Source organism: Odontesthes bonariensis, chromosome 15 (genome assembly GCF_027942865.1).
Source record: "Odontesthes bonariensis isolate fOdoBon6 chromosome 15, fOdoBon6.hap1, whole genome shotgun sequence".
In the NCBI taxonomy this organism is placed as follows: domain Eukaryota; kingdom Metazoa; phylum Chordata; class Actinopteri; order Atheriniformes; family Atherinopsidae; genus Odontesthes; species Odontesthes bonariensis.
Window position 1 is genome coordinate 14068290 of NC_134520.1, and position 25696 is coordinate 14093985.

Genomic DNA, 25696 nt, shown 5'->3' on the forward strand with positions numbered 1-25696 from the left:
TAGAAATGAAACACAGATGTTTTTTGTGCACGTCTCAAATTTTGCATTGGAGTACCTGCAGAGATTACCTGAGACTGTGTCATGTTAACAGACATTTAATGTGCTTGTCACTAAACCCAGACGGGTCAGAAGTGTTTCCAAAGTGGATGAAAGGGGCACACTTGGCACTGCTCCTTGCAGTAATAGCAAAATTAAAAGAGAAACGTTCAGCACAATTACATGAACAGCTGAGTCAAGCTGTGGTCATAGCTCCACTTGGCTGGTTAAGTGGACTACCATCCCTGTCACAGTATACATGCAGATGAAAGATCTATTTGACTGAAACTACACAATTAGATATAATCCTATTCATCAAAACAGGAGAAATAGAACACTTTTTGACTTCTTTCCTAAGTCTTCCCCAGCAACTACTGTATGCTCAAATCCATATCCTCATATTCTCTATGACCCAAACTACAGACCCCTGCCTCCTTCTCCTCTACTCTATGTGACTAATATTAACCCCCTCTTGGCAGCTTTCCTGCTGTCTGAGCTGACTCCAACCAGGCCTTGTCAGGCTTTATAGGAACTCCCTTGAGGCTGCTGCCGGGACTAATTTTGCACCTTTGGAGGCATAATGACATTTATCTTGTGTGGCAAGCTGCCAAAATCTTTAAATTCATAAACACACTACCCAAGCAGTGGAGTGGTGGTACACTATCATTAACACATACACACCACACACACAAACGCAGAAGGCTCACCCCTAATCTGCTCTCCTCCCCCACATCCCTTTTTTCAATTTTAGGCTGTCAAGCAAAGTGTCACAGGGTGAGCTTTCTTTGCGCCAACCCTCCCAGTAGTCCTTTATCTCCCTGTGACTATTTCCAGAGTTGCTCAGCCGGAAAAAAAAAAAAATCCCAAAATGCAAGAAGACAGGGGAAAAACATTGTAACTCTAAGACTTGGAAATGCTTTGTGTGCGTGTGTGTGTGGGGGGGCTACAATGCTAAGTAAGTTGGCTGAAATTACCTGCCAGATGTAACCTGAGGCTTTTCACACAAACATACAAACAAATCTGGAACATTTGGCTGCATTTTCACCGACTCTCTGCCTGCAAATCGGAGCCCTGAGTGGCAGAAAGGCCATGGTGCCAGGGCAGCTAATTTTTCTTCTCTTTTTAGTTCCTTCACAGAAGGCAGAAATAATACAATGCAGAGAGGAGCAGACGGTCGGGGAGGCCACGGAGAGCAGTAAGGGGGCATGAAATCTGTCCTACATACGCACAAGCACATGCAAACACACACAGTTGCCCAGCAGGAGGGAGCAGGGAGAGTATAGAGAGGGCAAAGAATGACTGAGGGATGTGAATACTTGTATAGCCTACTCTTCTCTGCCGAGCTTCCTGGAATAGTCTGATAAAACTGCCAAACGGACAGATTGGGAGGCAGTCGGGGAAACCAGATCCGTCGCACAGATTGACAAATGACTCAGAGTTTCTCAAGTCTCTGTTTGTATACCCCATTACTTGTTTCTCTATTACACTGTCCTTCCCTCATCAACATCAATGGTTTCAAAGGTCAGCAAAGCAAACAAATGCTAAATGTCAAGTCTTTTACAAAAGTTTGGATGACTTGATGACATGTAATTGCAGGATTAGGATCCTAAACTGCAGCATTTTGAGCTGAATCAAAGCAAATCTTAATCAGCTCTGCAAATTTAAATGGGATATAAACATCTCAGAGATTTAACCAAATATGAAAACCATTTACATCTCTTAGAATAGACTCGGAGGATTAATACAAGCTCTATAGAGCTCCTTTTTTGTCATTTTTTTCAGCCTCCTTTTGGAGCTGTTAAGGTAATTACAAGTAGATGAAGTGAAAGGAGTAAATGGGCTAGTCGATACGATGTAAAGGTCTGTGTTCAAATATGAGCACTGTTATGGTGAAAAATAGAGGGAAATGGACACATTGATAAAGAAAATGCCAGTGTGACAAAGGAACTAACAAATCATGTAAAAAAAATTTGTTTGTGTCCGCATCACAAACTGTGATACTTCATAATATGCTACCTTGATGACTGCTTATTTGTTTTTCACAGTTGGCTACATTTTTGCCACAGTGACCTTTAATTATGCTAATCTAAAAGCTGGAGGCATGCACAAGGATATTTTGGATAGTACATAATTTAGCAATTTAGTAGCAAAACATGAAGCTGAAGGCCATGATAAACAATTTTCTCTGTAAGCCTCTCCCCATGAATGATTGGGTCTTGCATGAAAACACAATTTTCGACTAAATTGGAAGAAATTTTTGTTTACCGTTTCTGTTTGGGATTCGTGTTTAGGTCTGCGCTCTTCTCTGGCTAGGGTAAGGTTAGGGGGGTAGTAGTTAGAGTTCATTTTAGACTGAAAATCATGATTTCAGACAGTTTCAAAATGCTCACTTCTTACTCATCACATTAGTTTATAGTGGTCAGTGTGATTTTATATACTTGCATGTATCAATCAATTTTCCATGTTAGTGCGTCAGTCAACAAAATATGATAAAACCACAGCTATATGTTTGTTGAAAACTTAATTTTTGATTGATAACGATAATATCTAAAATGAATATATTTGTAACTATTGAAATAATTGATTAACCTTAAGTTTAGTTTAACTTACTTCAAGAAAAATATAATGTAAAATTCCAGCAGTTTTCAAACTGAAAGCACAATTTTTCATTATCTGTGCAGTGAATCTGAGGTGATCTGAACTCATACAGCTGACATTCAAAAGTTCCTGTGCGATACTGTGATAAGAGACACCCACAAAACATTCTTAAAGTCGCTCTCCACAAAAAATGCAATCTTTTTTTTCTTATCAACATTTCAATAAGGCATTTTTCACGTGTTAAAAAGCATGTCATGAGAAAAATTTGACTTGGATTCAGGCAGGAAGATGGTCAGCCGTGAGTTCATGAGCTTGTGAGCAAGCCGAACCAGCAGCCAAGCGATCCGGGACCACAAACCTTGGACTCGCTTGGCTGGGAGGCAAAAGCTTTTCTGCTTGCTGGCTTTTCAGTCTCTGCCTACAACAGCTGAATTTCTCATGTGCCTTAAAAAGAACACCATTGCCAGAGCTGCACATTGAGGTATGAAAGCTGCACAGTGGAAAACAGGAGAGATGTGTCCCAGGTGCTAAAGACAGCTCAGTGGGCCGTGGAGGCTTCACTTTCTGTTTGGATTGTATACTGAAAGCTAGATCTATCAGCCCTGACAAAACCCCACCCAGCACACCCTCTTTGTTTCCCTTCTATCCGGAAGCAGAACCACTCTTTAAAAATCCAGACTATGACACTTAGGAACAGCTTCTTCCCAAGAGCCGTAGCCTCTATCATCCCACGCATATACACCCCATCTACACACAGTCACAGGCATAATTACTGGCAAATCACTATACAAGGACAGAAATGTGCAAAACGAGCTGCTTGGGTGTACAATAATATGTGCAATATCCTGCTATTTATACCATTTATCATTATCTATAATATTTATATCATCATTTGTGCTCTGTGTGTCACTATAAATGTTTTGTGTTTCCTTGTCTTGTGTTTTTTGGTGTATTTTAAATTCTCTATACACCTTTTTTATGAGAGTGCCACACCAAATTTCCTTGTAGACAACCACAATGACAATTAACTTCCTCATGTTTATGATGAGCTCTTAAAAAAACATTGATAACCGCCAGAGTGGGACCTTGTTTCCTTGAATGCAGAATATAAACTCAAATACACATTTCTTTGGAATTTTACTTCAGTCAATGAAAAGTACAGTGTGACCTGTGGCAAAATAATTGCTCACAGCAAAATGTTGGAAAAAAATTCATATCAACCTTGGACGAAGACTAAGAAAAACCATGAATATTTTACTTTAATAACTGGTGAAAAGTTTGCCCGTGCACTTGATTATCTGGATTTATGTACTGTATAAGTCAGGTGACAGGGTCTGCCCAGTTTAATGAGGACTCACCACAGCCCGCAGTCTGAAGCAGAAGGAGGAGCAGCAGGGGCTGAAGTCCACACACAGGCCACACGCCCTGCATCCTGCTGCACCTGGACACAGAGATGAAGAGAAAGAGAGTTAATGTGCAAACAAAGGGAGCTAAAATCAACATATTGCCCTTGGGAAGTTCTTTTAATACACACTGCAGGCTCAGATGAATCAGTGTATTAACTCCTTGTCATCTGATTTTTTTTTTCCTTTTGTTTGGTAAGAGCTTCAAGATACAAGTGTGATAGTTCATACTTCTTTGATTTGCTAGTGTGGGCGGACTGAAGTCCTCTAAAGCCCATTGCAACTGTGATTAAGGGCTTTAAAGAGCTTTAAAATACATATATATCAATAGACTTACTTTGACCACGGTGTTGTGCTTTTCAAGTACAGTAAAGAAATGCTTGATTCCTTTTGCATTTTACATAAAACTACAGTCTGTAAACAAAAGTAAAAGCTTAATTCAATTATTGTGTTAAGCAGTTGTCTTTCTGTCGAGGGCCATTAAACCTATACCTTCATGCACTGATGAGAAAGTGAGGAAAAAAAACAGACTTTAAAAAAAAAAGAACTTCAAGCTACAGTAAAGTAAAGCTGAAAAAGTAACTTCACAAATACTGTCAAAGCATACTAATCATGACTTCACTCCAATGTGTACAAATGACTGTGTGTTCCTTTCAAACTCAGAAATGATTATTTCCAACAGAGAAAAGTTAAATGGAACTCCCTCTGAAGTCACATACGCAAAGGCCCTGACTTCAAAATCCAACATGGCCAAAATAGTGGTGATAATAGATAATAGGTTGTGTTAAACTGTAAAAAAGCACTTCTGTCAATTGCTGTTGTATCACACCAGTGAAACACATAGTACTATCCAGTCTTTATCAGGGAACATCTTGCTTTGGTGTTTGTATCAAACACACTGGACACAAAGTGTTCACAACAAATCCATGTTTCTGAGCCTGGATTACAGTTATGTCAATGAATTATAGCAATCCATGTGGCTCTCTGATTTTTGTAAGTTTGGAAAAAGAAAATATCTGATTTCTTTCAGTACATGTTGGTCCAATCAATTGCACAACAGCTTTTCCGAATTTGAGACGTGTTTTTGAGACAAACAGCCTGCAGCCATTGATATGGCTTAACTGAGTCCAGTCACATGTACGATATCATGTGCATATCTTCCATGACTGTTAGCCAACTAAGAGAGCACAACAATGAGTAAAAAATCTACTGGATTTCTGATGCAGCTGGAACATGGTCAGCTCAGGTGTGACACCATTTTCAGCTCAGAGGATCATAAACAATGGATATACAGATGTCGGGTGATAGGATATTGAGATTGGGTTGAATATCAATACTAGAACTGTAAATAGTTTTCCAACACAAAAACAGCAATTTATTTCCAATAAGGCTGAGTTTACAATTCGGTTCTCAGAAACAGACACCCTAAGTTTAACTGACCATCTGTTGATGGAAACCAGTCAGTTGGAAGTTATTGTTTGTTCATGAGTCTTCACTTGCTGCTCATTTGACTTGCTCGTTGACTCGTTACTTCTTATCCAACTTACTGTATTGGAAAATGTTCTGTGTGCCTCTTCCCCTGATGCCCAGGCATAAGATCTGAACTAAGCAACTTTGACCGATGAGAAAAAACTGAGAAAAATGTGCTGGCAATCATTTTTGTTTTCTACTTCCTGCCAGCCCATATTAGGCTGCTTAGAAAGGTTTCGAGTATGAACCTAGTGACTTTGCTCACTGACACTACAAACGTGGCTAAATATGGTGCAACTCTAGTTGTACTTATGACTCAGCCTTCACCAATCAACATGCTGGCTTTGAGAGCTTGTTATTCGGCATAATCAGAGACTTATCAGATACCAAACTAGTGACAGCTAGATGACAGCCAGCTTGGTAACGTAACAATAAACTGAGCCCGTCAGAGCTGACTTGACCAACTACAAAACTTCAAAGAATGTTAGTGATTAAAAGACAATACATTCTCCATAGTTGGGTAGAAAATATGCACCAGCTACATAGCCTACTCCAAATATCTTGCTCCTAGTTACCTACATCCCCTGTCTAGGAGCAGTAAGGCACATCCGTGTCCGTCCTTTGTTTCTTCTCTTCTTTCCGTAAACTCCAAAGATGAAACATCATCATCTCATCATTGACAAATAATTACACGTTATACTTGCTCTGAATGGCAAGTTTCTGTTTTTATTCGGTCGACAAAGAATGGCCCAAATGTCGTCTACATCTACAGTTTTTTTTTTATTGCCCACATGGGGATTTGACTGTTGACTGTGGAGGGTGAAGCTCTACATTTTCTTTGGGCATTTGAGCAATGTCTGGCCCTCTCAAAAGTTGCTGTAACCCCTGTCAAATTCAGCTGATGACATTTGGGCTGCATCTGGCAGGTACAACACATACTGTAACCCACATGAAGCCCAGATTGTGGAATTCAAATTTTCTCCTTGATAAGAAATATTCTTGACTAGTACTGGCTTTGCAAAGTTGAATGGCAGCTGGTGCCATCAAAATGAGTCTAAATCTCTGGTAGAAATATTGAATCCACAGTTTACTGTGTACGTAGGAAATGCGTTTGTTGGCATGTGGCATTGGATTAAATGAGAATGCAACCCAGCTGTTTGCAGAAAAACAGACTTTTAAAGGCAAAAACATTGCACAACAGGGAAAAAACACTGATGCATTTCAACAATGGAATCAGGCAGATAAAAGCAGTGGAGCCACAACTGGACACAAGATGGACTTCTTGTTTCCCGTGTTAAGAATGGTAACTGTGTTGAAAGGAAAGACTTCAAAGCTACATAGATGGTGTCACATTAAACATGGAGCTGCCTGTTGTGTGTCTTCATTGGTTTATTGGGTTTACATATTATATTATATGCCTTTTTCTTTCTTTAGAAATCATTTATTTGTAACACCTGAACAAATTCTAATTTGAACAAAGGTGTTGGCTTATATTTCAATCTGATTCTTCAATGGATATGCTGAGCATAAAACATACCCTCTGAAGTGACTACGTCTAAGTGCATAGCAGGATGGGAAATCTTTCTTGGCTAAAACATCTTCACAACCTTTCAGCTTACAGCTGCCTGTGAGCTAAAAAGAAGAAAGCAGACAAACAAGGCTGAATTATTTACGATTTGTGTTTATGTGTAGGTTTTCAATCTCAGTACATTTTTTTTCTACACTGCATATCAGACCATCACCTAATTTGTGAGTCACCAAAGCCAATGGATGGAAACAAAATGAGGTAAGTCAGCCCATGCCAGAAGCCCAGAGTGTAAATAATGAATATGGCATCTCTGGAGAGACAATGGGCCGAACGGGGCCTGAGGGCAAGAGAGGAGCGAGGAGAGTGGGAGGAGGATTTCGCAGCTTGTAGTGGAGATGGTGGAAACAGATAGCCGGTGTCACTTACACCAGCACTGGCCTTTTTGTATCTGTTTAAAAAGGTAACGTCAAGGACAAAAACACTGACTTCTAACCAAACGGCTAAACTGCTGTGCAGCAGCTGAGTGGAAGCTTTTGTCGTGAGGATTTACAGGAGTAATAGATAACCAAATGTGTTTTAAAGTTCATACAGGCAACTGTTGGTATGGTAGTGCATTGGAAAAGTGCTGTAATTGGTCCTCTATATGTATGCATTAAAAATTCCAATTTGAAAACCTTTTCAACATGCTGCTTGGGAAAAAAAAAGGGAAAGAAAACTAAAGAAAATTGTTAAACTTATCTCAAAAGGAGATTGAATTAACACAAAACATTCTTTTTAACTTTTCAAGCAGGATTAGTGCATTCTTTTTGTTTGGTTAAAATTTATGGTGGCAATATCAAAAGCACAAGTGAGGATCGATTTAAATAGTCTCAAAGCCTAATTGTTAGGGCTATGGGTTTGCAATTATTAGAAAAGAAATAAAATCAAAAGATGCTAATTTTAGAGCCTTTAAATACTTATTCTCCTCTATGTTGATGTCACATTTTTTTTATTCACGCTCAGTAAGCAGGACAAGGCTTTAAGAAGATAGAAAAGTGTTTTTTTGGGTAGATTTTTCCTGATTTTCTTATGCAATTAAGACATGGCACTTAATAGGAACAGTGGAGGTCAAGAACAGAGGAAGAGGAAGACCAAGAGCTGTCCTAATAAGATTGCTAAAAAATGCAGATAAACAATATTCTTTAACTGCAAAACAGTTAAAGTTAACACATTTAACCACAAGGGTGGACGTATCATGCTGTGGGCTTATGTTGCAGACAGTGGCTCTGGAAACATTTCACTTGAGGAGGGAAGATTAGATTTAATTATATTTGAGCAAATTCTAAAAGCGTACATTAAATAAAGCGAAGATTAAAGAAACAATGCTTCTATATGATAGATATCATGGTCCTTAACATGCCTCAAGACCTACATTGAATTACTTCAATAGGAGCAAGCTGAAGGTTTTGGCATGAAACTCCTCCAATCCAAATACCAATGAAAATCTCTGGATAGACCTCAAAGGAGCAGTGCATGAAAGATGGTGCAAAGAAATCCACAGAACAAGAAGCTTTTAGAATTTGGCGTGAATAATCTACAGTTTTATGAAAAGCAAAGGTTTTTATTTCATTCAAAAAGAGAGTCACAGTATGATTGTGTGGTTGAATCAATGAAAAATGTCTTCCTTTGTCACTTGGTTTGTCAAATGATTCATGGTCTCCCTTGTCTTTTTTCCCCCCGCTACTCATGTGCACAATGGGGGTCAGAGCTTTGTTTTATGTGACTATGCCATCTTAGTTCACTTAATTCATCACTCCTTTTCTTCCCCTGTTTATCTCTTACATTCTATGTTTTGGCTCACTCTGAGTCTCACACATCGACTTTGATTTCAACTGGCAACCTTGTTTGGCTTTTTATTTGACTTTCCTTATTTGTGAGGGATGTGATTAGCCTCTTCCAGCCCTGCAGTGGTTTACTTTAGCACCTTTTGAGCTGTGTTGAGAGCTTTTAGCTGCCGTCCTTTTGCTATTGTGATATAATTATTTCCAAATGACAATAGGTTACAGTTGTGTTTGTGTGTGTACTTTTCTATGTTCATATTTACCCTTTTGAATTCTTACATTCAATGACATCAATGTACCAGAAAATAGAGTAAGTACAAAATAGAAAGCTGCATGTATGCCCATGACAATATTAAGGACAATTACTTTTTTATAATTCCTACTTCAGTCTCTTGTAATTCGGGCCAAATGACTTGAATTTGAGCACTGCTTGAACAAATTTGAAGGAATTTGTGGTTGAAATAACAAACAGTTACAGAAGTCTTGCCTTCATGTAAAGTGTTATATTGACAAAATATAGGTTTAGAAAAAAAAAACGGCTAGCATGTTATACATCCATCACAGCTTGTTGTATCTGGAGATAAATACACATGACAAAGCAAAGTATATGTTATAAAGTAATAGATTATAGCATATAGATCAGGTTAAACAGTCTTGATGTAAATTTCAACCATAATAATCATGATTTTATTTTTTGCGTCAAGCAAGAAGCCAGAAAGGAATGCAGATCGCACCCTTTCCTACTGAGGCCAAAATTTACTTATGTTATACAACCCACAGCAGCTGTTAAACTCATGTGCAAGGTTGTGCACATCCAAAGCCGTACACATAACACTATGTTGTAGAATCTAGCAAAGACACCTTTAGAGGACACCAAAAATATCAACTGACAAGGTAGGGTAATATGACAGGATCCAACAAAAATAAGACGTAAAAATGCGTATTTTTTTATGCTATGATATATGGAACGCTTATGAAAATACCTAACCACAAACAAACCTTCAGGTGATCTGCAATACAGCTAAAATTTTCTGTTTACATTCTTTTAGAATTTGAATCAACACATGCAATGTACTGGCATTCATGTAATTAACATTGTACAATATATATTACAGTTCCATGCTGCTGCGGTAATGTATCATAGTCATGATATACAGAGCTCTAAAATAAATGTCTTGACTAAATAAACAATTTAGGTAAATTATAGGAATCAACCAAAGCTTTAATCTCCTCCGATTTGGAGCCTACTCAGAGCAGAGGGAGAAATAATCACCATCACTTTCTTTTCATGATTAAACCTACATGACAGCATCTTCACTGACAAACTAAGACAACACAGAACAATAGTCCTAATCAGTTATTGCATACCAATAGCAACAACAAAGCTAAGTCTTCGACTGTCTGTCATCCTGTATTTACTCTGAGCTTACTATGGCTATGAAACCCAGTCTGATGTTTATTATTGTCCTGTCTCTTTCATGCACTATATCTATTTTCATCACTTCCTCCAATAGATTTGTTTTGAGCCTCTTTGATGGATCTGCCACGGTGTGTTTTTTCGCACTACGTTTATTTGTAAGGCCAACAGTGCCTTATTTTTCAACTTTTCTCAGTATGTTCTGAATGTGTAGTATCTAGTTGCTAATGTGTGATGTGGTAACATGCAGATAGGCAGTGCATGGTTGGTAACCAAAATCGTGAACTGTGGTATCTCAGTGCCTGAGGGCTCTAGTGTAGTTTCAAGCCCCTTTAATGTGCAAAGTTGGTGTGCTTAAAAAAAAAAAAAGAGTCAAAATCACATGGTTTTAGGATTCAAAATTTCTCTAGTGTTGCTTTAATTCATATGGAAGCTGTAAGGGTGGACCTAGTGTGTTTTTAAACCACACTCTGCATGTTGGTTTTCTTTTTGATAAATAAATAATAATATAGTGCAAATTGTTCTGTGTTGGGGTCGTAATTACTTAACTTTGAGACCTGGTTAGGACGACAAGATTTTTCTGTTATATCTGTTATATCCTGATATAATACCTAAAACCTTAGAATTGACAGATGTTGTACTACCTTCACATGGCTTCACAACTTGAATAGTTTTACAAGCTCAAGTGCATCTTCTGTATTATTGTGTTCCTATGTGGTTTGTTAGCTCAGGCCATCTAAACATCAGATTTATTAGAGAAACCCAATTATAAATAACTCTTCAGTTACCATACTTTGCCTTTGCTAATAAGACATAATATTTGGTCACCAGAACTGAACCTGTGACGCTTGACAGACCAGAAAGCAGATTTTAGTTTATCCAGTCTGTCTGTAGCTAAATCTAGCTAGTCTGACATAGTCTGACTACTGCAGCAACAATGTGCTGCATTTTTTCCTTCAACTGTTGTCAGCATGTCTACAGCATGTCTTAATAGCCATTAGTGCATATGTGCTGTGTGATAGCACATGGTCACACATGATCAGGTGTAGTATCAGTCGTCTAAAAGTTTGTATGCGCTGTCCCTGCCACGTGTGTACCGTAATGGTAAGAAATACATAGAAATACAGCAGATTCTGACATTTTAAAGGAATTCCACCCATACTGTCACACATACTGTTGTTATAACACACAGACCAGGAGGGCAGACAGCTACACTGTTACAGACAGGTATTGGCAAGACAAAAACACAGTCCATATTCCAACAGAAAAATACAGAGCCAAGTGTTCATATTTCGCTGTTTAAATTCTATTCAAGAACCTTTATAGGACCAGCCTCAGCTTTTCATTGTTGATGACTTGTCTAACGCATCCGTCATTCTGTCCCAACCTCAGCCGCAACCTTATTTTTGTCTATATTTGGATAAAATTGTATACCAATCTGCCACTGCAAGGGCAAAAAGAAATGTTGTCTGATTTTCTAATGTGTCCTCACTTTGTATCTTTTCTCTTCTCAAATTGGCCCAACAGTCATTCCTCACCATGGTGCACTATTAACAAGCTCATTAATCACTCAAGCTGCTGTCAGTCAGTCACTCCATCGCATACACCCCTGTTGTTTCTGCATCTCCAATGCACACACATACGTACTAACAATAGTGCTGGCTCACAGGGCGAGTTAGTCCCATCAGTGTCTGTGAAGTCTCTTAGAGTGAAAAATGAGGCTTCCCTTCGGTTAAAAAAGGGCTGTTTCCCTTGGACGAGGATATTATTAAGGTTTTAGCAAAGAAACCTGTCACACTGTCATACATAAATGGCTTAAGCGCTTCACATTTTCTTCCGGTAAGGGGATGGTTCCATGTTGGCATCTGTCTCACAGCATATATCATGGTTGGTGGTATTTTTTTTTTTTTTTTAATGCTTTTTATAGCTTACCAGCTACAGTACAATTTAAAAGCACTTCAATTTAAATAATGGCTGAGTGGGTGGTCATTTTCCAGCCGATAGAATCTGTGTTAGGAGAAACAGCAGGACATCATGGTCATTGGGACAAGAAAAGAAAAGAACAAGATGTAAGCTGGAGGAGAACAAGTTGAGACAGTAAGAATTTCAATGACTCACTGACAACTTCCTGAACTGCTGAATTGCCATTCATACTGACAGAAAAAAAAGAAAGGTCAGAATTGAGAGACAAAGGAAAAATAATGACAGTGGTGGAGTGAGGAAGAGAGGAGAAGAAAAACAGGAAGTGTGTATAAAATCAAATGGTATTAAGGCAAAGAGAGTGTAAATGTATAAAACGTGTAAAACCAACACTTATTTCAGTCACTCGCAAATGCCAAGCCTGAATGGATGGAGGCAAAAAGCTGAATCTCAAGCAGCCTTAAATTTTCCAAACACTTGGTTAGGCTTGGTTGGGAATGGTTAGACCAGAATAAAACTAAAAATTTTAATACCCCCAGGCAAAGGACAAAACTTTAAAATAAGGATGGAGAATGCGTGTCCAACATTCGTGAACAGGTTTCACCGTACAGTGTTGCAGTGCCAATGCTGAGCCTGAGCACCCTGATAGAGTCAAGTGAGAATAAGCTTAAGGAATACGCAAAACTATGTGGTGTGGTATGTGTGGTACTCATACAACACAGCAGCGACAGGCCAGGGCTCCTGTCAGGGTAGCGTAATATCTCCCATTACTTTGTATAAAACGTATTACCTTAATCTGTGAGGTCAGAAAAAGTGAGCTCATCTCATAATTGAATAAAGAAGGGTAAGTATGAGCAAAATAAAGGAATATAGGGGGGGGGGGGGTTAGTGGATGGATAAAATGTAAGGTGGTAAAATAAAGAAATAAAGAGAGCAAGTAAGAGATTCTCCTGAAAAATTAGGTGACAGAAAGCTTTTTACGTTCAGGCAGGGTGGCCAGGCAATTTTCAAATGTCTGAGACTTCTCATTTGCCAGGTTACAAAACCACTTTATATGGTGGCAAATGTTAAACTTGTTCTGGGCACATCAAGGTCCCCTTGGCTGTCTGCGTGTATTTGCCTTGAATATAAATGTGGCTTCAGGAGACGGTGTATAGGGAACAAGGAGTTTAAACACCTTGTACACAAGCATTTCAAAAGGGCGGAGTGGCAAATAGCTTTGGGGCCTGATGTGGACAAAGTGTGTGAGTCTGTCCATATGATTATATGAATGTGGATTTAGAACTATAATAATATGAAGACAGACACAGCTGGAGAATGCCTGTCGGTTTTGTTTTAAACTGACGTATGAATGAAACAACTAATTTTTGCAACTGAAAGTGTTACCCCTGGAAATATGACAAGAAGGATAAATTTAAAAGCAGAACATTTATTTGAATTGTTAAACGCTGCCAGTCAGAATTACTGGCACACCATAATTTACATCACATGATTGAGGATATTTTCGGTTTTGGTCATCAGTTATTATAATGTCTAATGTAAAATTTCCTTAGTTACTGAACAAGAATAACAAAAAGGGACATTCAATGAGTGGAGAAAAACATCATTTTTGGCATCCTTAAACTATATTTGGCACAAGAACTTTTAACAATGGCAGCCTCTAAGCCAGTTTAAGTATTTCCTATAGACATCTAGCTTATTTCACTCATCTTAGTTTCTACTCTTCCATCACAACAGTTTTAAAAAGGATTAATCTTTTCCTTTTCAAACTGGTTTTGTTTTATGTGTTTTATATGTTCTGTCAAAAGGACCCAATACCTTTTGTTTCAGATGCATGTAGTATATAGTACATTTCAATTCAAAATCATTCAAATCAAAGTCTGTTATGTTCAATTCCTTTGGGAAGAGAGGCAGCAAAACACTCATCCACCATATTTTAATGGAATAGTGTTCTCATTGAGTTTCCTCCCACCTATGTGGCCTCAAAGCACCTAAACAGTTTTTTTTTGTTTTTTTTACTGTCTTTTCCTCCATTAAGGTATTTGCTGATGTGGTGGTATGTGATCATTGGAATTTGCCAGGTTGATAACAAGATCCTGCAAGACATGATGCTGAACTTCATAAAACTCTGTGGAGAGGTAAAGTAAGAAAACAAATTTTGGTGCAGACCGGTTGTATTTGAAAATTAGCAAGAAACTGCCCAGGCCTTGGTGGAGGTTATACACTGTCTGAGCACAATATTTGATAATAGCTTTTCTGACAATCTTGAGCAGCTCTCTCATCTTCACTACAGTTAAATGAATAGAAAACCTATCAAACTATTTTTTTTTTGCTGTGAAGTCATTATACATTGGCTAATAAAGGTTACATTAAAACCCTGAAATTTAAGCAGAAGTGAGCATTTTTTTGAGGAATTCATTTGAAATGATCAAATGGATGCTAATATTTCGGTGCACACTTTATTAACCTAAATCCTATTTTATTATTGAAAGCCTTTTTTTTGTTGTTCAGTGTGCATTTTTCTCTGAACATTCAATACTTTACATTCATTTACAATTAAGGGGTGCTGGTTATTCCACACAGCACTACTGACATTAAAGTATTATAACTTAAAGTCAGTAAACAGAGACTGTACCATAATACTGTCTAACTTACCATATGGTCACTAAAACTAAAACTTTGTGATATACTGGCACTGCCTTTGTCATGGTAGAGACCATGGAACTTACAGTGTTGCACGAGGACATCAGAAATTCTTCTTTTTTCCATGTCTTTATTATTAATGATGGTTGTGTGTCTCGTTTGTACCTGTGTGGCCATGTAATGGACTGGCGACCTGTCCAGGAATGTACCCCGCCACTCGCCCAATGACAGCTGGGAGAGGCTCCAGCCTATATAAGTATAAAAAATGGGTGGATGTATGGAGGAATAGAAGGATTATTAATTATTTAATCTTAAATGAATTTCAGCACAAACTCTAACCCATTACTCCAAATGTGAGCTTAGACATAATATGTCTACAGCTGTAAATGGTTGTGGTGAAAGGATGTTATCGTTTTATTTCAGCAGGTCTGGGAGCAGGACGGATTTCACTGGGAAGGCTGCCAGTTTTCCTTTTCTATACCTCATTCACTTTCTTATCCCCTCTTCTCTACATTGTTTCTTCATCTCCCTGTCACCACAATCAAGTCCATATGTCTCTGTATTTCCATTTCCATTCCCTTTCACACTTTTTATCTCTTTCTCTCTGTTTTTGTCTAGTTGGAGGATCCACGGGTGAATGAGATATGGTAAATCCAAGCTGTTGACTGCAGGTTGTAAAGACTCCTCACTTAATCAAAGTCAGCGGTGTAGGAGTACTACATCATGCTGGGGCGAATGCCTGGGAGCTGGTCTGTTGACCGGAAACTATTAACCCTGCACTAGATCCACCATCAAAATAAATGCAGTAGCACTTTTCAGATCAGTCAGATTTTATCATTATGTCTGTCATGGGTCGGCACTACATTTGATCTTCCCCCTAAGCAGTTTGGCATGTTTGAAAACAGTGACTGGTAGTGTGCGAAGTCATTTCAATGGTGTGCTATCTTCTATTGGCTGTTTTTTCTTGATAAGCTTTTGGTGCATAATCATGTTATAACCAACCTTATAGGAAAATAAAGTATTTTGGCTTGACTTTGAAATAGCATATCCCTCATAGGGTCTTCGGGTCTGTGGGACCCATTTTCAGTTTTTAGCTTAATAAAAATGATACAAATAATTATTTTTTCAAACTAAGATTCATTGGCCTTGGCTCATTTTCTGTGAGGAACATAAATCAGAAAAAAATTTCAATGTCACCCCCCTGTATACCCCCCCTTCACGTTTATATTACATACAGGGTCTTTGGGTCCATTGGACCCGGGGCTAGTGAAAGTGTGGAAATCATAGGTCCTGTGCATCTATATTTTCCCTTACTCCTCTCTGGGCCTCTGTGTGTGTGTGTATGTTGGTAATTTACCAACTTTGTTGCAAAATTAGAGCACCCAACACTGTCTGAACCCAGATTCCCACACATTTCACCCTCTGTCTTGCGGGAACCAATCTTGGGGACCTGAAACTATAAATAGCTCTGTCAGCGTGGTTCCATTCCACAACTGATCAAGATGGCAAAGCGACTCTCTGTTCAGACTGCCTTACAGTTGATAGTTGAAGAGACAGAGGGTTTTGATGGTGATGCAGAGGAAGTAGAATGTGAGGATCACCCGAAATGATCATGGAACATAATGCCACAAAAGGAGGGGTGGATAACCTCGATAAGCTGGTGACTGCTTACAGCTGCAACCGGAAGACCCTACGATGGCCTCTGGTGATATTCTTTGATATGTTGGATATCTCCTTGTACAACACCTTCGTCATTTGGATGTCACTAAGCCCAGAGTGGAATGAGGGAAAGCTGCAGAAGAGGCGTCTCTTTGGGGAAAATGTTGGTGAGACCTCAGATTGAGACAAGATGACATCTTCCAAGAACCCCAATCTCTGCAGCCATTGTGAGGAGGATTCAGGGGGAAGATGATGGTGCCACATCCTCCCAAATTACAGAACCACCATCTGCAGAGCCTGAGGTAAGTGTTTGATGTTGTTGCAGTATAATAATTCATGTTTCTGAGAGAGAGAAGTGTCAGTAAAGATCCTTATATTTTCATTATTCTAGATGGCTGGCAACAACAAAAAGAAGCACTGTGAAGTATGTGGACCCAAGAAGGACAGAAAAACACGATATACATGCACCCAGTGCAAGAAGTACATATGCAATACACACACAGTGAAACTCTGCCCCTCATGTGTGGTATAGTCTGGTATGATAACCGTATTCAATGGGGCTAATGTGTTGTTCAGACAGATGTTGTGTAAACTGACCTAACTGGGTTGAATTTCTAATGAAATTCAAATAAATAATACTTGCTTAATTTGTACATTTGTTGATTACTTCCAGTTATGCCTGTTTTATGATGCATTTCCTTATTTTGTTACATTTTAATAAGAAAATGAACAAAAACGAGTGGCATTTTTATTCATAAATTTAATTTAACAACGGTAAAGGGAAAACATTTTAACATATGTGTTGTTTATAATACTTTAAATTGGGATGGAGTAAACATCTGCAGAGTATTTTAACAAAAAAAGGTTTGATTATGTTGAATTAAAAGCCCCAAAAAGCAATGGGTCCACCAGACCCAGCAGGACCCTATAAGGGACATAAAAAAATCAAATCTAGGATATGTGATACGACTTTGTTGTACAAAAATGACCTTGGAGCTAAATCAAAAACTTTGCTATCCAAAGACATTTCTTTTCCTCCTTTCTCTCATCTTTCCTCCATCTTCCTCGTCATGCCATGCAGGCACATTGAGACCAGACCAATTAATGGAGGGATGAGCGTGACCTGTCACTGAGGGAACTCATCTAATCTCCAGTTGTATTTTCCCAAGACGAGTTGAGAAGTTGCCAGAGTGAGGAGAAAGGAGGAAGGAAGGGAGTGGAGAGTCAACGTGGATAGTAAGAGGAATATGAGCCAGATGGGCTTTCAGAACTTCTCCCGTAGGATACAAGTTCAGTGTGTATGTTCCTGAGTGTGTTTCTCCAATAGCTCAGATTTTCTAGATCCAATCCACTTCATACTGCTCATTAAATTATATCACAATCAAGCTACATAAAGGGAAGCTTCATACACACACACACACACACACACACATATAGAGAGGAACACAAATCCCAGTGGTAGAATTAATCTGCTGTTTTGATGGGCAGTTAAATCAGTCTTCTTCCCATAGCAAACACTATATCAGTTAATGCAAGGCACATCCATCTGATGCACCCACAATCACACAAACTACACAACGTCCCTTCAAGTCACCAGGATGCAGACAGTTTTGTGTGTTTGTACAGATGGGACGTTTCTAAATTAATCATGGAAGTCAAAGGAACACGAGTCGAAAACTGCAAATGTCATAGCAGTTATAAACGGCTGTGTTTATGCAAGTGTCCGTGAATGTATTAGTCCCATATTCATTTTTATAAGAGCATTTATTCTATTCATCCAAGTTAAACTTCTCACTGCGCTTTATGAATTACAATTTTATAAAACTCAAGCTGTTATTTTCAAGGTCATAGTTTGAATAATACAATAAATTTATACAATTAAAGAAGACAATTTATGAGTGAATTGTGATTTTTTTTTTCTATGTAGTGAGACGTGATTGAAGGATTTCAGGACTGAAAAAAACAAGCTGAATTAATCTGCAGTCTATAATTTGAGCTGTAACAAGGCTTATTGAACAGGTACAGTTTGACAAAAAACTAAAACGAGTGACAAGAAGAGTTATTAAAAGTTGACAACGAATCCTTCCCTGTGGATACAGGATGATAGCGAAATGGCATGTAATGAAAAAAAAGAATGATGAGACATGATGAGCACCTTAATAGTACACTGAATGAATTGAGCTGAAATTAGTAGAGGGGCATACTGAGGCCATGAGAAAAACCTGGTTTCAACTGGGTAGTTGTAGAGACTGAAAAAGGAAGTAGCTTGAAAGAGAAAGTCACTGTGTCGCGTTAACTGTGTGGGGGGAGAAGAATCAAAGTGTTGGAATGAAAGTGAAAAAAAAAAAAAAAATCAAACACTCCAAACACTAAGAAAAGAAATGGTGGGGGAAGAAGGGGGGGGGGGGAGCGGAAAGCAAGCCTGTTAATAGTGACAGGAGCGTCGATGTGATCTGTGCTCATTAAATAATCACATGTGGAAGGGCTAATGAGTCATGAAAGTGTGCAGATGTTGCGAGTCTCCTCTTCGGAGTGGCAAAACAGCGAGAGTGCTGTTAAAGTGTAAATAAGGAGCATGAGGAAGGTGTGAGGTGGGGCTGGGGGTGCAGACATGGAAGATGCAGAAAAGAACAGCTGCAGGGAGACTTCAGAGAAAAGTGATAGAGCGAGAGAGGCTTGCAGGGGTTTCGTGTCACAGCCTGGCTATTTCCAGCGTTATTGCAAAGGGCTATGGTGCAGCCTCGGTCCAAGCACAATCCCTTGGTCTGAAATGGAGACGGGCCGAGATCCCCGGGCTATATCGATTCTCGGGCACGCTCATTTGAGAGAATCAGAATTGATGAGACCTGCCTTTACTTATTTATCTGATGCCTGCCCTTGCACCACTCCTGTTTGTCTGAGGGTATGGGCCTACCTGATGTGGCTCCCAGCAACCCGCAACGTCCAGGAGCGACATCTAATGTGAGAGGGTGGGACTCTGAGCATACAGCTGGCCGCCTACGCTGTGCACATAAATCAGGATGAGGAAGAAAACACAAATTGACATTTCACACAGGGGTATATTTTTTTTGAGGTCCGCTTGATTGTTAGTTATAGGCTGTTTTTTGCAATGTCATTACACGTTGGTTAGCCTGCTACCAGGGGGATCAAATTTTAACAAGCTATGTGCTTTAGTCCCTGCTGCAAAGTTTACAGGCTGCCATCATTTTGATCCAGTGAAGATATCCAGAGGCTTTCTCTCCCTTTGACACCGTCTTATGAACAAGACACTGTCAGGAGTGTGAGTGAGGACACGGATGCGGACTTTCAAAATATAACGGTTGGTTTATTAACAAAAAACAAAGTAACAACCAAAGGCGCGGCTAAGCCGGATTCAAAAATGTTACTGAGAAAACAAAAGGACTTGGCATGGCAAGAATAAATAAATACTTAACTTTACGACAGGGACGAAGAACATGGGAATAACGGGAAACAACGCAGGCAGGTCAGGTAAGGTAACTTGGGTAAGTGCAAACAACAACAACAAAGATCCGGCAAAACTGACAGGGGAGGCAGGAAACTAAATAGAGGGCTGGGAGTGATTGGGGAGTGAGTGCAGCTGAGGAAAAAACACAGGTGACGTGAGTGAACTAATGGACAGAGTGCAGGGAAACTAAAGCATGACAAAAACTAAGCATGGGCTGTAAACAAAAGCATAAACTAAACATGAAAACTAAAAACAAGAGTCTCTGGGCGTGACAGACACCTACTTTTTAAAACAAAACGCTTGACATTTTCACCTTCCAGCACCTTTAAAGCTTTTAATCATCACCTTGTAATTTAATCCGTACAAAACCACTGTTTCTACTTGGTCTTAAGTGTTAGACTTTTGTCTTGGCTGGATATTTTAAGGCTTTTTGTGATTATTCTACATCTGCAAAGATTAAAGGATAAGATCAAATCTATTAATTAGTGAGGCTGAAACATACAAGTTGGAGGATTTTTGTTTCTGTTAGACTGAACCTAGATTACAGATACTTAGCTACACTAACCAGCTTTAACTGCTTGTGCCATTATGTGGTAACTAAGGGGACAAAACAGAGCTCTATTTCTAAGTAAACCACTGTTTCCAAGCATCTTGCGCCAGGGGTTTCTCTTTCAGAGATCCTGAATATCTAAGAACCAGACAGTGTTTCACCACAACTTGCCATCTTTCTCACCACTGCTGATCCTCCCCTACCGTCGTCGCCGCCTCAATCTTGTAAGCTACACAGACTGCCTGATAATTGGATTTCAACAGACAGTTCAAACGGCGGCATAAAGTAATTAGCAGCAACACACGGAATCAATCTCAAGCATGGCTATCATCTCTGTGGCTTGGCAGGTTTCTCTGGGAGCGCAGCGGGGTAACGTATGATATCAGTTTTACACAGTTTGAATGTGTGGACGAGTGAGTTGGGACACTGTGGGGCGTCCTGTGAGCACAACCTGGTATGCAGCCATATGCGTTAAATTTCTGTTTGCTTTGTGATCTGATGAGAAGTCCTTCAAGTGTGAACCAGATGCAGCAGAGCATCAATTCCGCTCCTTCTCCATCCCTGGAGACAGGAACAAAGAGGCCAGACTACATCAGGCAGGCCTTTGATCAGCTCAGCTCTATCGTGATCTTATCAGTACCTGACAGGCTTCGAGTCTGGGAGACTTCTTCTGCAACCTGAACCAGTGAAAAGTCTGAATTTCCTCCAACACATCAGATGGTCTTTGTATTTCATGTGCGCAGCAGGCGGTTGTCTCTAAGACACCTTTGTGACCTTCCATGTAAAATTCTACAATGCTTTTCCACTCTACTAAAAGGATCTGTATTTTCTAAATATGAACTACGTTGCTTTTTAGGATGCATGCAACAGACGACAAGTTTTAAGCGAATAATAGGGCTGTGCTGCAGAACTAAACACTTCCCTTTTTCCAATCTCCCAAGTGGCCTTATCACCTGAGATAATGCAATGAAACTGATTAGTAACTGCAGGCCAGCACTTGAGCAAGGAAAATTAGAGCCAGTCATAAAGCATTTATCATCTCTGCTGAATCCACCTTCAGAAAAAGAAAATAAAAAGAATTAATGTAAAGATAATAAAGCCATTTAGTTTCCACTGCTTCGTTGTTGGTGGCAAATTAACCTTCTCTATAGATCTGAACAGTGTTAGCAGCCTGTAAATTTCATCCCACTTGTTATATTTCTCTCTGTGCATGAGAGGAAGAAGTGAAAATGCTTCCAGTACCGCAGAGCAAAAGTGGCTGGATCAGGAATGCTATTTTTCTGTTGATGACTCAACAGTGTGAGTGTGTTTTCCCAGTAACACTTCACACCTTTCGCACACGTTCCAGAAAGAAATGCACATGCTGCGGAGTTTCTTAAACATTTGAACCACAGAGACCAAGCTGTACTAATAATTCATTACAGTCACCAATTTTTCAGTCAAGCTTTATTACAAGCCACAACCTTTGTTAACAAGAAAACTTGTTCCTCTAATTTTTTTTTTAAATAGAATCTTAATGGCTCTTATTGTCACTTGAGCGCGAAGCTATTAGCCTGTCATATATCAAGCCCTCAATGTCATGTGTAATGGATAAGTGTTTTGGGCCAACTAGCACACTGTAGCATGAATCTTCCTGAAGGATGGTGATTACTAATGATGGTGGCAGCACAGAGCAACCACCTTCAATCATGCTAAAGCTAAATCTCAGTGCCTCAACAAAGAGGCTGGCAAGGAGACGGTCTTTAATCAGCCACATTTTTAATTTCTCATCTGAGCAATGTTAATATCCTTCCCATGCGATATTCTAAATAAGAGATTAGACGCCTCATGTGCACAAACATAGACACACACAAACAGGCACTGTTGAACTGTTGACAAACGAGGAGGCAAAGGCTCATTTGAATATCAGAGCGAAAGAGCGCGGCAGTGGCCGACGTAACCTCTTACAGCCTGTGCTGTAATTACTCAGCATTGGAACACGAGGGGAAACACAAGGTTTACAAAGCACCAGAGAGGCATGTTTGAAGACGCGAGCAGGTGAAGGAGCTCAAGGAGAATCGTGAAAGCAAGGATGGGAAAAGAACAAGAGAGCGACGAATCTGAGACCAAGCAGACTAAAGGAGTGAAAGAAAAGGTTCGAGTTCGAAATGATTTAACACTTGAGGTAGCACATGAAGATGACACTAACTTTTTTACTTTAATTATCAGACCAACCTTGCTTGAGCCATCTGTTACATAGAAACCCACTTGTGCACATCAGCCACTGATGGAGAGCCTATTTCTGTAGATGGCACCCTACATATTGAACTATTTAAGGTGGTGATTTATCTCCCTCTATGTCTCACCCAAAGTTGACCAAAGTTGGAAGTTTCCGTGCGCAATTTCTTCATACATTTAAACCGTTTAGAACAAAGACTTTGTTTAAAAAAGCAGTCCATAGCCTGAGGTTTTCTCGAAATCTTAAACTTGTCCATTAAATCCTTTTATTTCACAAACTCTAAAGGTATGGAAATTATAGGGGGGGGGGGGGATTGAGAGGTTAAACCATTAGCTCTTACTGTAAATCCCTCACTTAAGCTTATTTCATTAATTGTTCATAACATCAATAAGATGTCAAATTTTGGAAGCTTTTCAATTGTTGAACAGAAAACAGGATTCTAATAAAAAAGTCAAAGTATCATTTTGCTCTTTCAGCTGGGAATTGTAATTTTCTAAATATAGTGAAAATCCTTCATTGGCATTAGCATCACCATCTTACACTTGTATTTGGCTTTGTCTTGGTTCTGCATTTTTCCCCTCTCTTCTTCGCCTTCTAAGTAACTCTCCTCTTCTTTTCCTTCCTGGGGAATAACTGATAAGTGTCTTGGCAGAAATACACCCACTGAAGGTCTCACCCCAGGAGCTTGACAGATTTTAGAAACACACACACACACGGTCGTGCATCCATGACTTTAGAGGGCACTGCATTGACTTGCACTTGTTTCATGGACATTTAGTGGTCTCTAACCTTAACGATAACTATTACTGTGTTGAACCTATAACCTTTAGAATATTTTACACCAGCTTTGAATTAGATCATACTGTGTAAACAGAAATAAGTTCCCACAGCAACAGTAATGACCAAAACACATACACTAACTTTCATAACTTTAGACTACAGTTAGAATAAGTTACATAATAATATCAATATTTTTTCCCCCACAGTAACATTACTTATTTCAGGAGCTAAGCAGTCAGACTCCTTGTTTATTTTCTTCTTAGCATGACGCAGTCAATACTTTTGTCGCCTCCTTTCTCTCCCTGTTTTTCAGTCTCTCTTCTTTCCCTCTCTGTCAGTCTTTCAGAGACCCTGCAGGTGTCAGCTCTCAGTTCCAACTCAACACTTAATGACTAAATTGGAGCAATTAATTATCCTGATTGGTGATGTTAACCTCCACCTCTTCCACCTGGACTCTTGGCGGTGCAAACAAAGTGGCTGATTCACATTGCAACCGTGCACCCCTGTGTGCAATTTACTCTAAATACAGCTGTGGTTGACGATGGTTTGCCGTCCACCCCAAATGAGATATACACGCTGAATCAAACAAACAGTGAGAGAGTGTAGCATTCGTATATTGATCTAACACTGAGGCACAAATATAACAAAGAAATATCCTCGCAATATCGCACAAAACTGTCTCAACCTTGAATATGACATGCCACAGTAACTCCTCCTCTGCTTTCCTCTGACCTCTCTTCTGGCTCATTTCCCTTCATCTCTCATGCACCTGCAGCAGTTTGTCAGTGTGCTTTGGATAATTACACATCTCATCACGGCCACACACAGCCACGGGCTCTCGGCTGTCCTCCCGCATTACCACTGTAGCGCAGGCATGATCTGCAATTCTGAGGTGGAGCCATGCATCGAATAACAAGTCCCAAAACAACAACTGCATCTAATAACAGACATGGTTGGCAGCTATCCCCTGGAAAAAACAATCACTGTTTTATCTGTCACATACAACAATGTACAGAATATCAACGCAATATTTGTGAATGACTTGTTAGGGGCTCATCTTGCTCTAACTCTCTGGGCTAATATCATGTGACCTGCTGTTGTCCATCAAGCCCTGATGAATACCGTTCTGTCAGTGCAACCAGCTGTCTGAGCAATGGCCGCCTCTCAACCCCCCATTAATGTCCTCCCAAAGATGCAGCAGCGGCAGCCCAGGGATGCATTTGATTTTAAAACTTGTATTAAAGATGATTAAATCAATCTTTAGCATAAAATTTCTAGGAATTCCTAATAAAAATTTGTCCCCATTTTAGTCTTAACTTTTTCCTTTTCCTGACTCATTGCTTTGTAAATGATGGCAGGGCATTTTTTATGAGGGTAAGATGATTTAAGAGGGACACGGAAAGACACAACAAAAAAGGCAGGGGATATGCTGGGATTTCTTGCCTGTGGTGGGGGTAATAGCTGTTCGAGTTTAGCCCATTCTGCATTGCGCACAGTAAGCTGAAAAGAAGGTGACATGATCAGCTCACAACATATTATCACTGATAATTCAAAGCAATTTAGTTTATTGACTGAGTCGCTTTTTGATAGTGCCAAAGCATTATATTATTAAGAAACAATAAGAAATAAGAAATGTGCTTTTTTCCCACACTTTCTCATGAAGATTTTGGTTGGGAGATTGATACCCGTCTCATATGTGTAGGTTAAAGACCAAAAATGATCTTATAGATGCAAAGACTTTATTTACTTAATTTGTTAGATCCACACTGTTATATCTGCAAGAAAAAGAAAAACAATTCCACTGCCAAATCATTTGCATTTGGGAGCCTTTGTCGCAGTGTCAAAAATACACAGGAAAATCAACCTGTTCTTTGGGTTTATTTCCACATTTTTAAGCCCTCATTTCATTTAACTACTGTGTTTTAGTCTCTACTGCATTTGATTTCAATTACGGTCACGTTAGTTTCTCTTCTCTCCACTAATCCTTTGTTTGACAAAGAACGACTCATTAAGTTACTGTAACTGGAATAAAAACTTCCCAAACACTATGAATCTCAATGTTACAAATAAACAAAAAAAAAGGAATCCTGACGGTCTGAAAGTTAGGCCAAAATATTGGAATACAAGTCTGCAAGAAAAAATAGTTCCTAACTGAGCACTAACAGGTAATATGCACCACGAAGCAAAA

General features: G+C 39.3%; 1 protein-coding gene across 1 annotated transcript in view; it reads right to left on the reverse strand.

The window, feature by feature from the left end:
* Positions 1-25696, reverse strand: part of ncanb (neurocan b) — a 146365-nt gene that overhangs the window by 109086 nt on the left and 11583 nt on the right. The window contains exon 2 of the mRNA XM_075485086.1: positions 3993-4075. Coding sequence (XP_075341201.1) covers positions 3993-4065 — 73 coding nt within the window. The 5' untranslated portion in view covers positions 4066-4075. The remainder of the gene's footprint in view (positions 1-3992; positions 4076-25696) is intronic.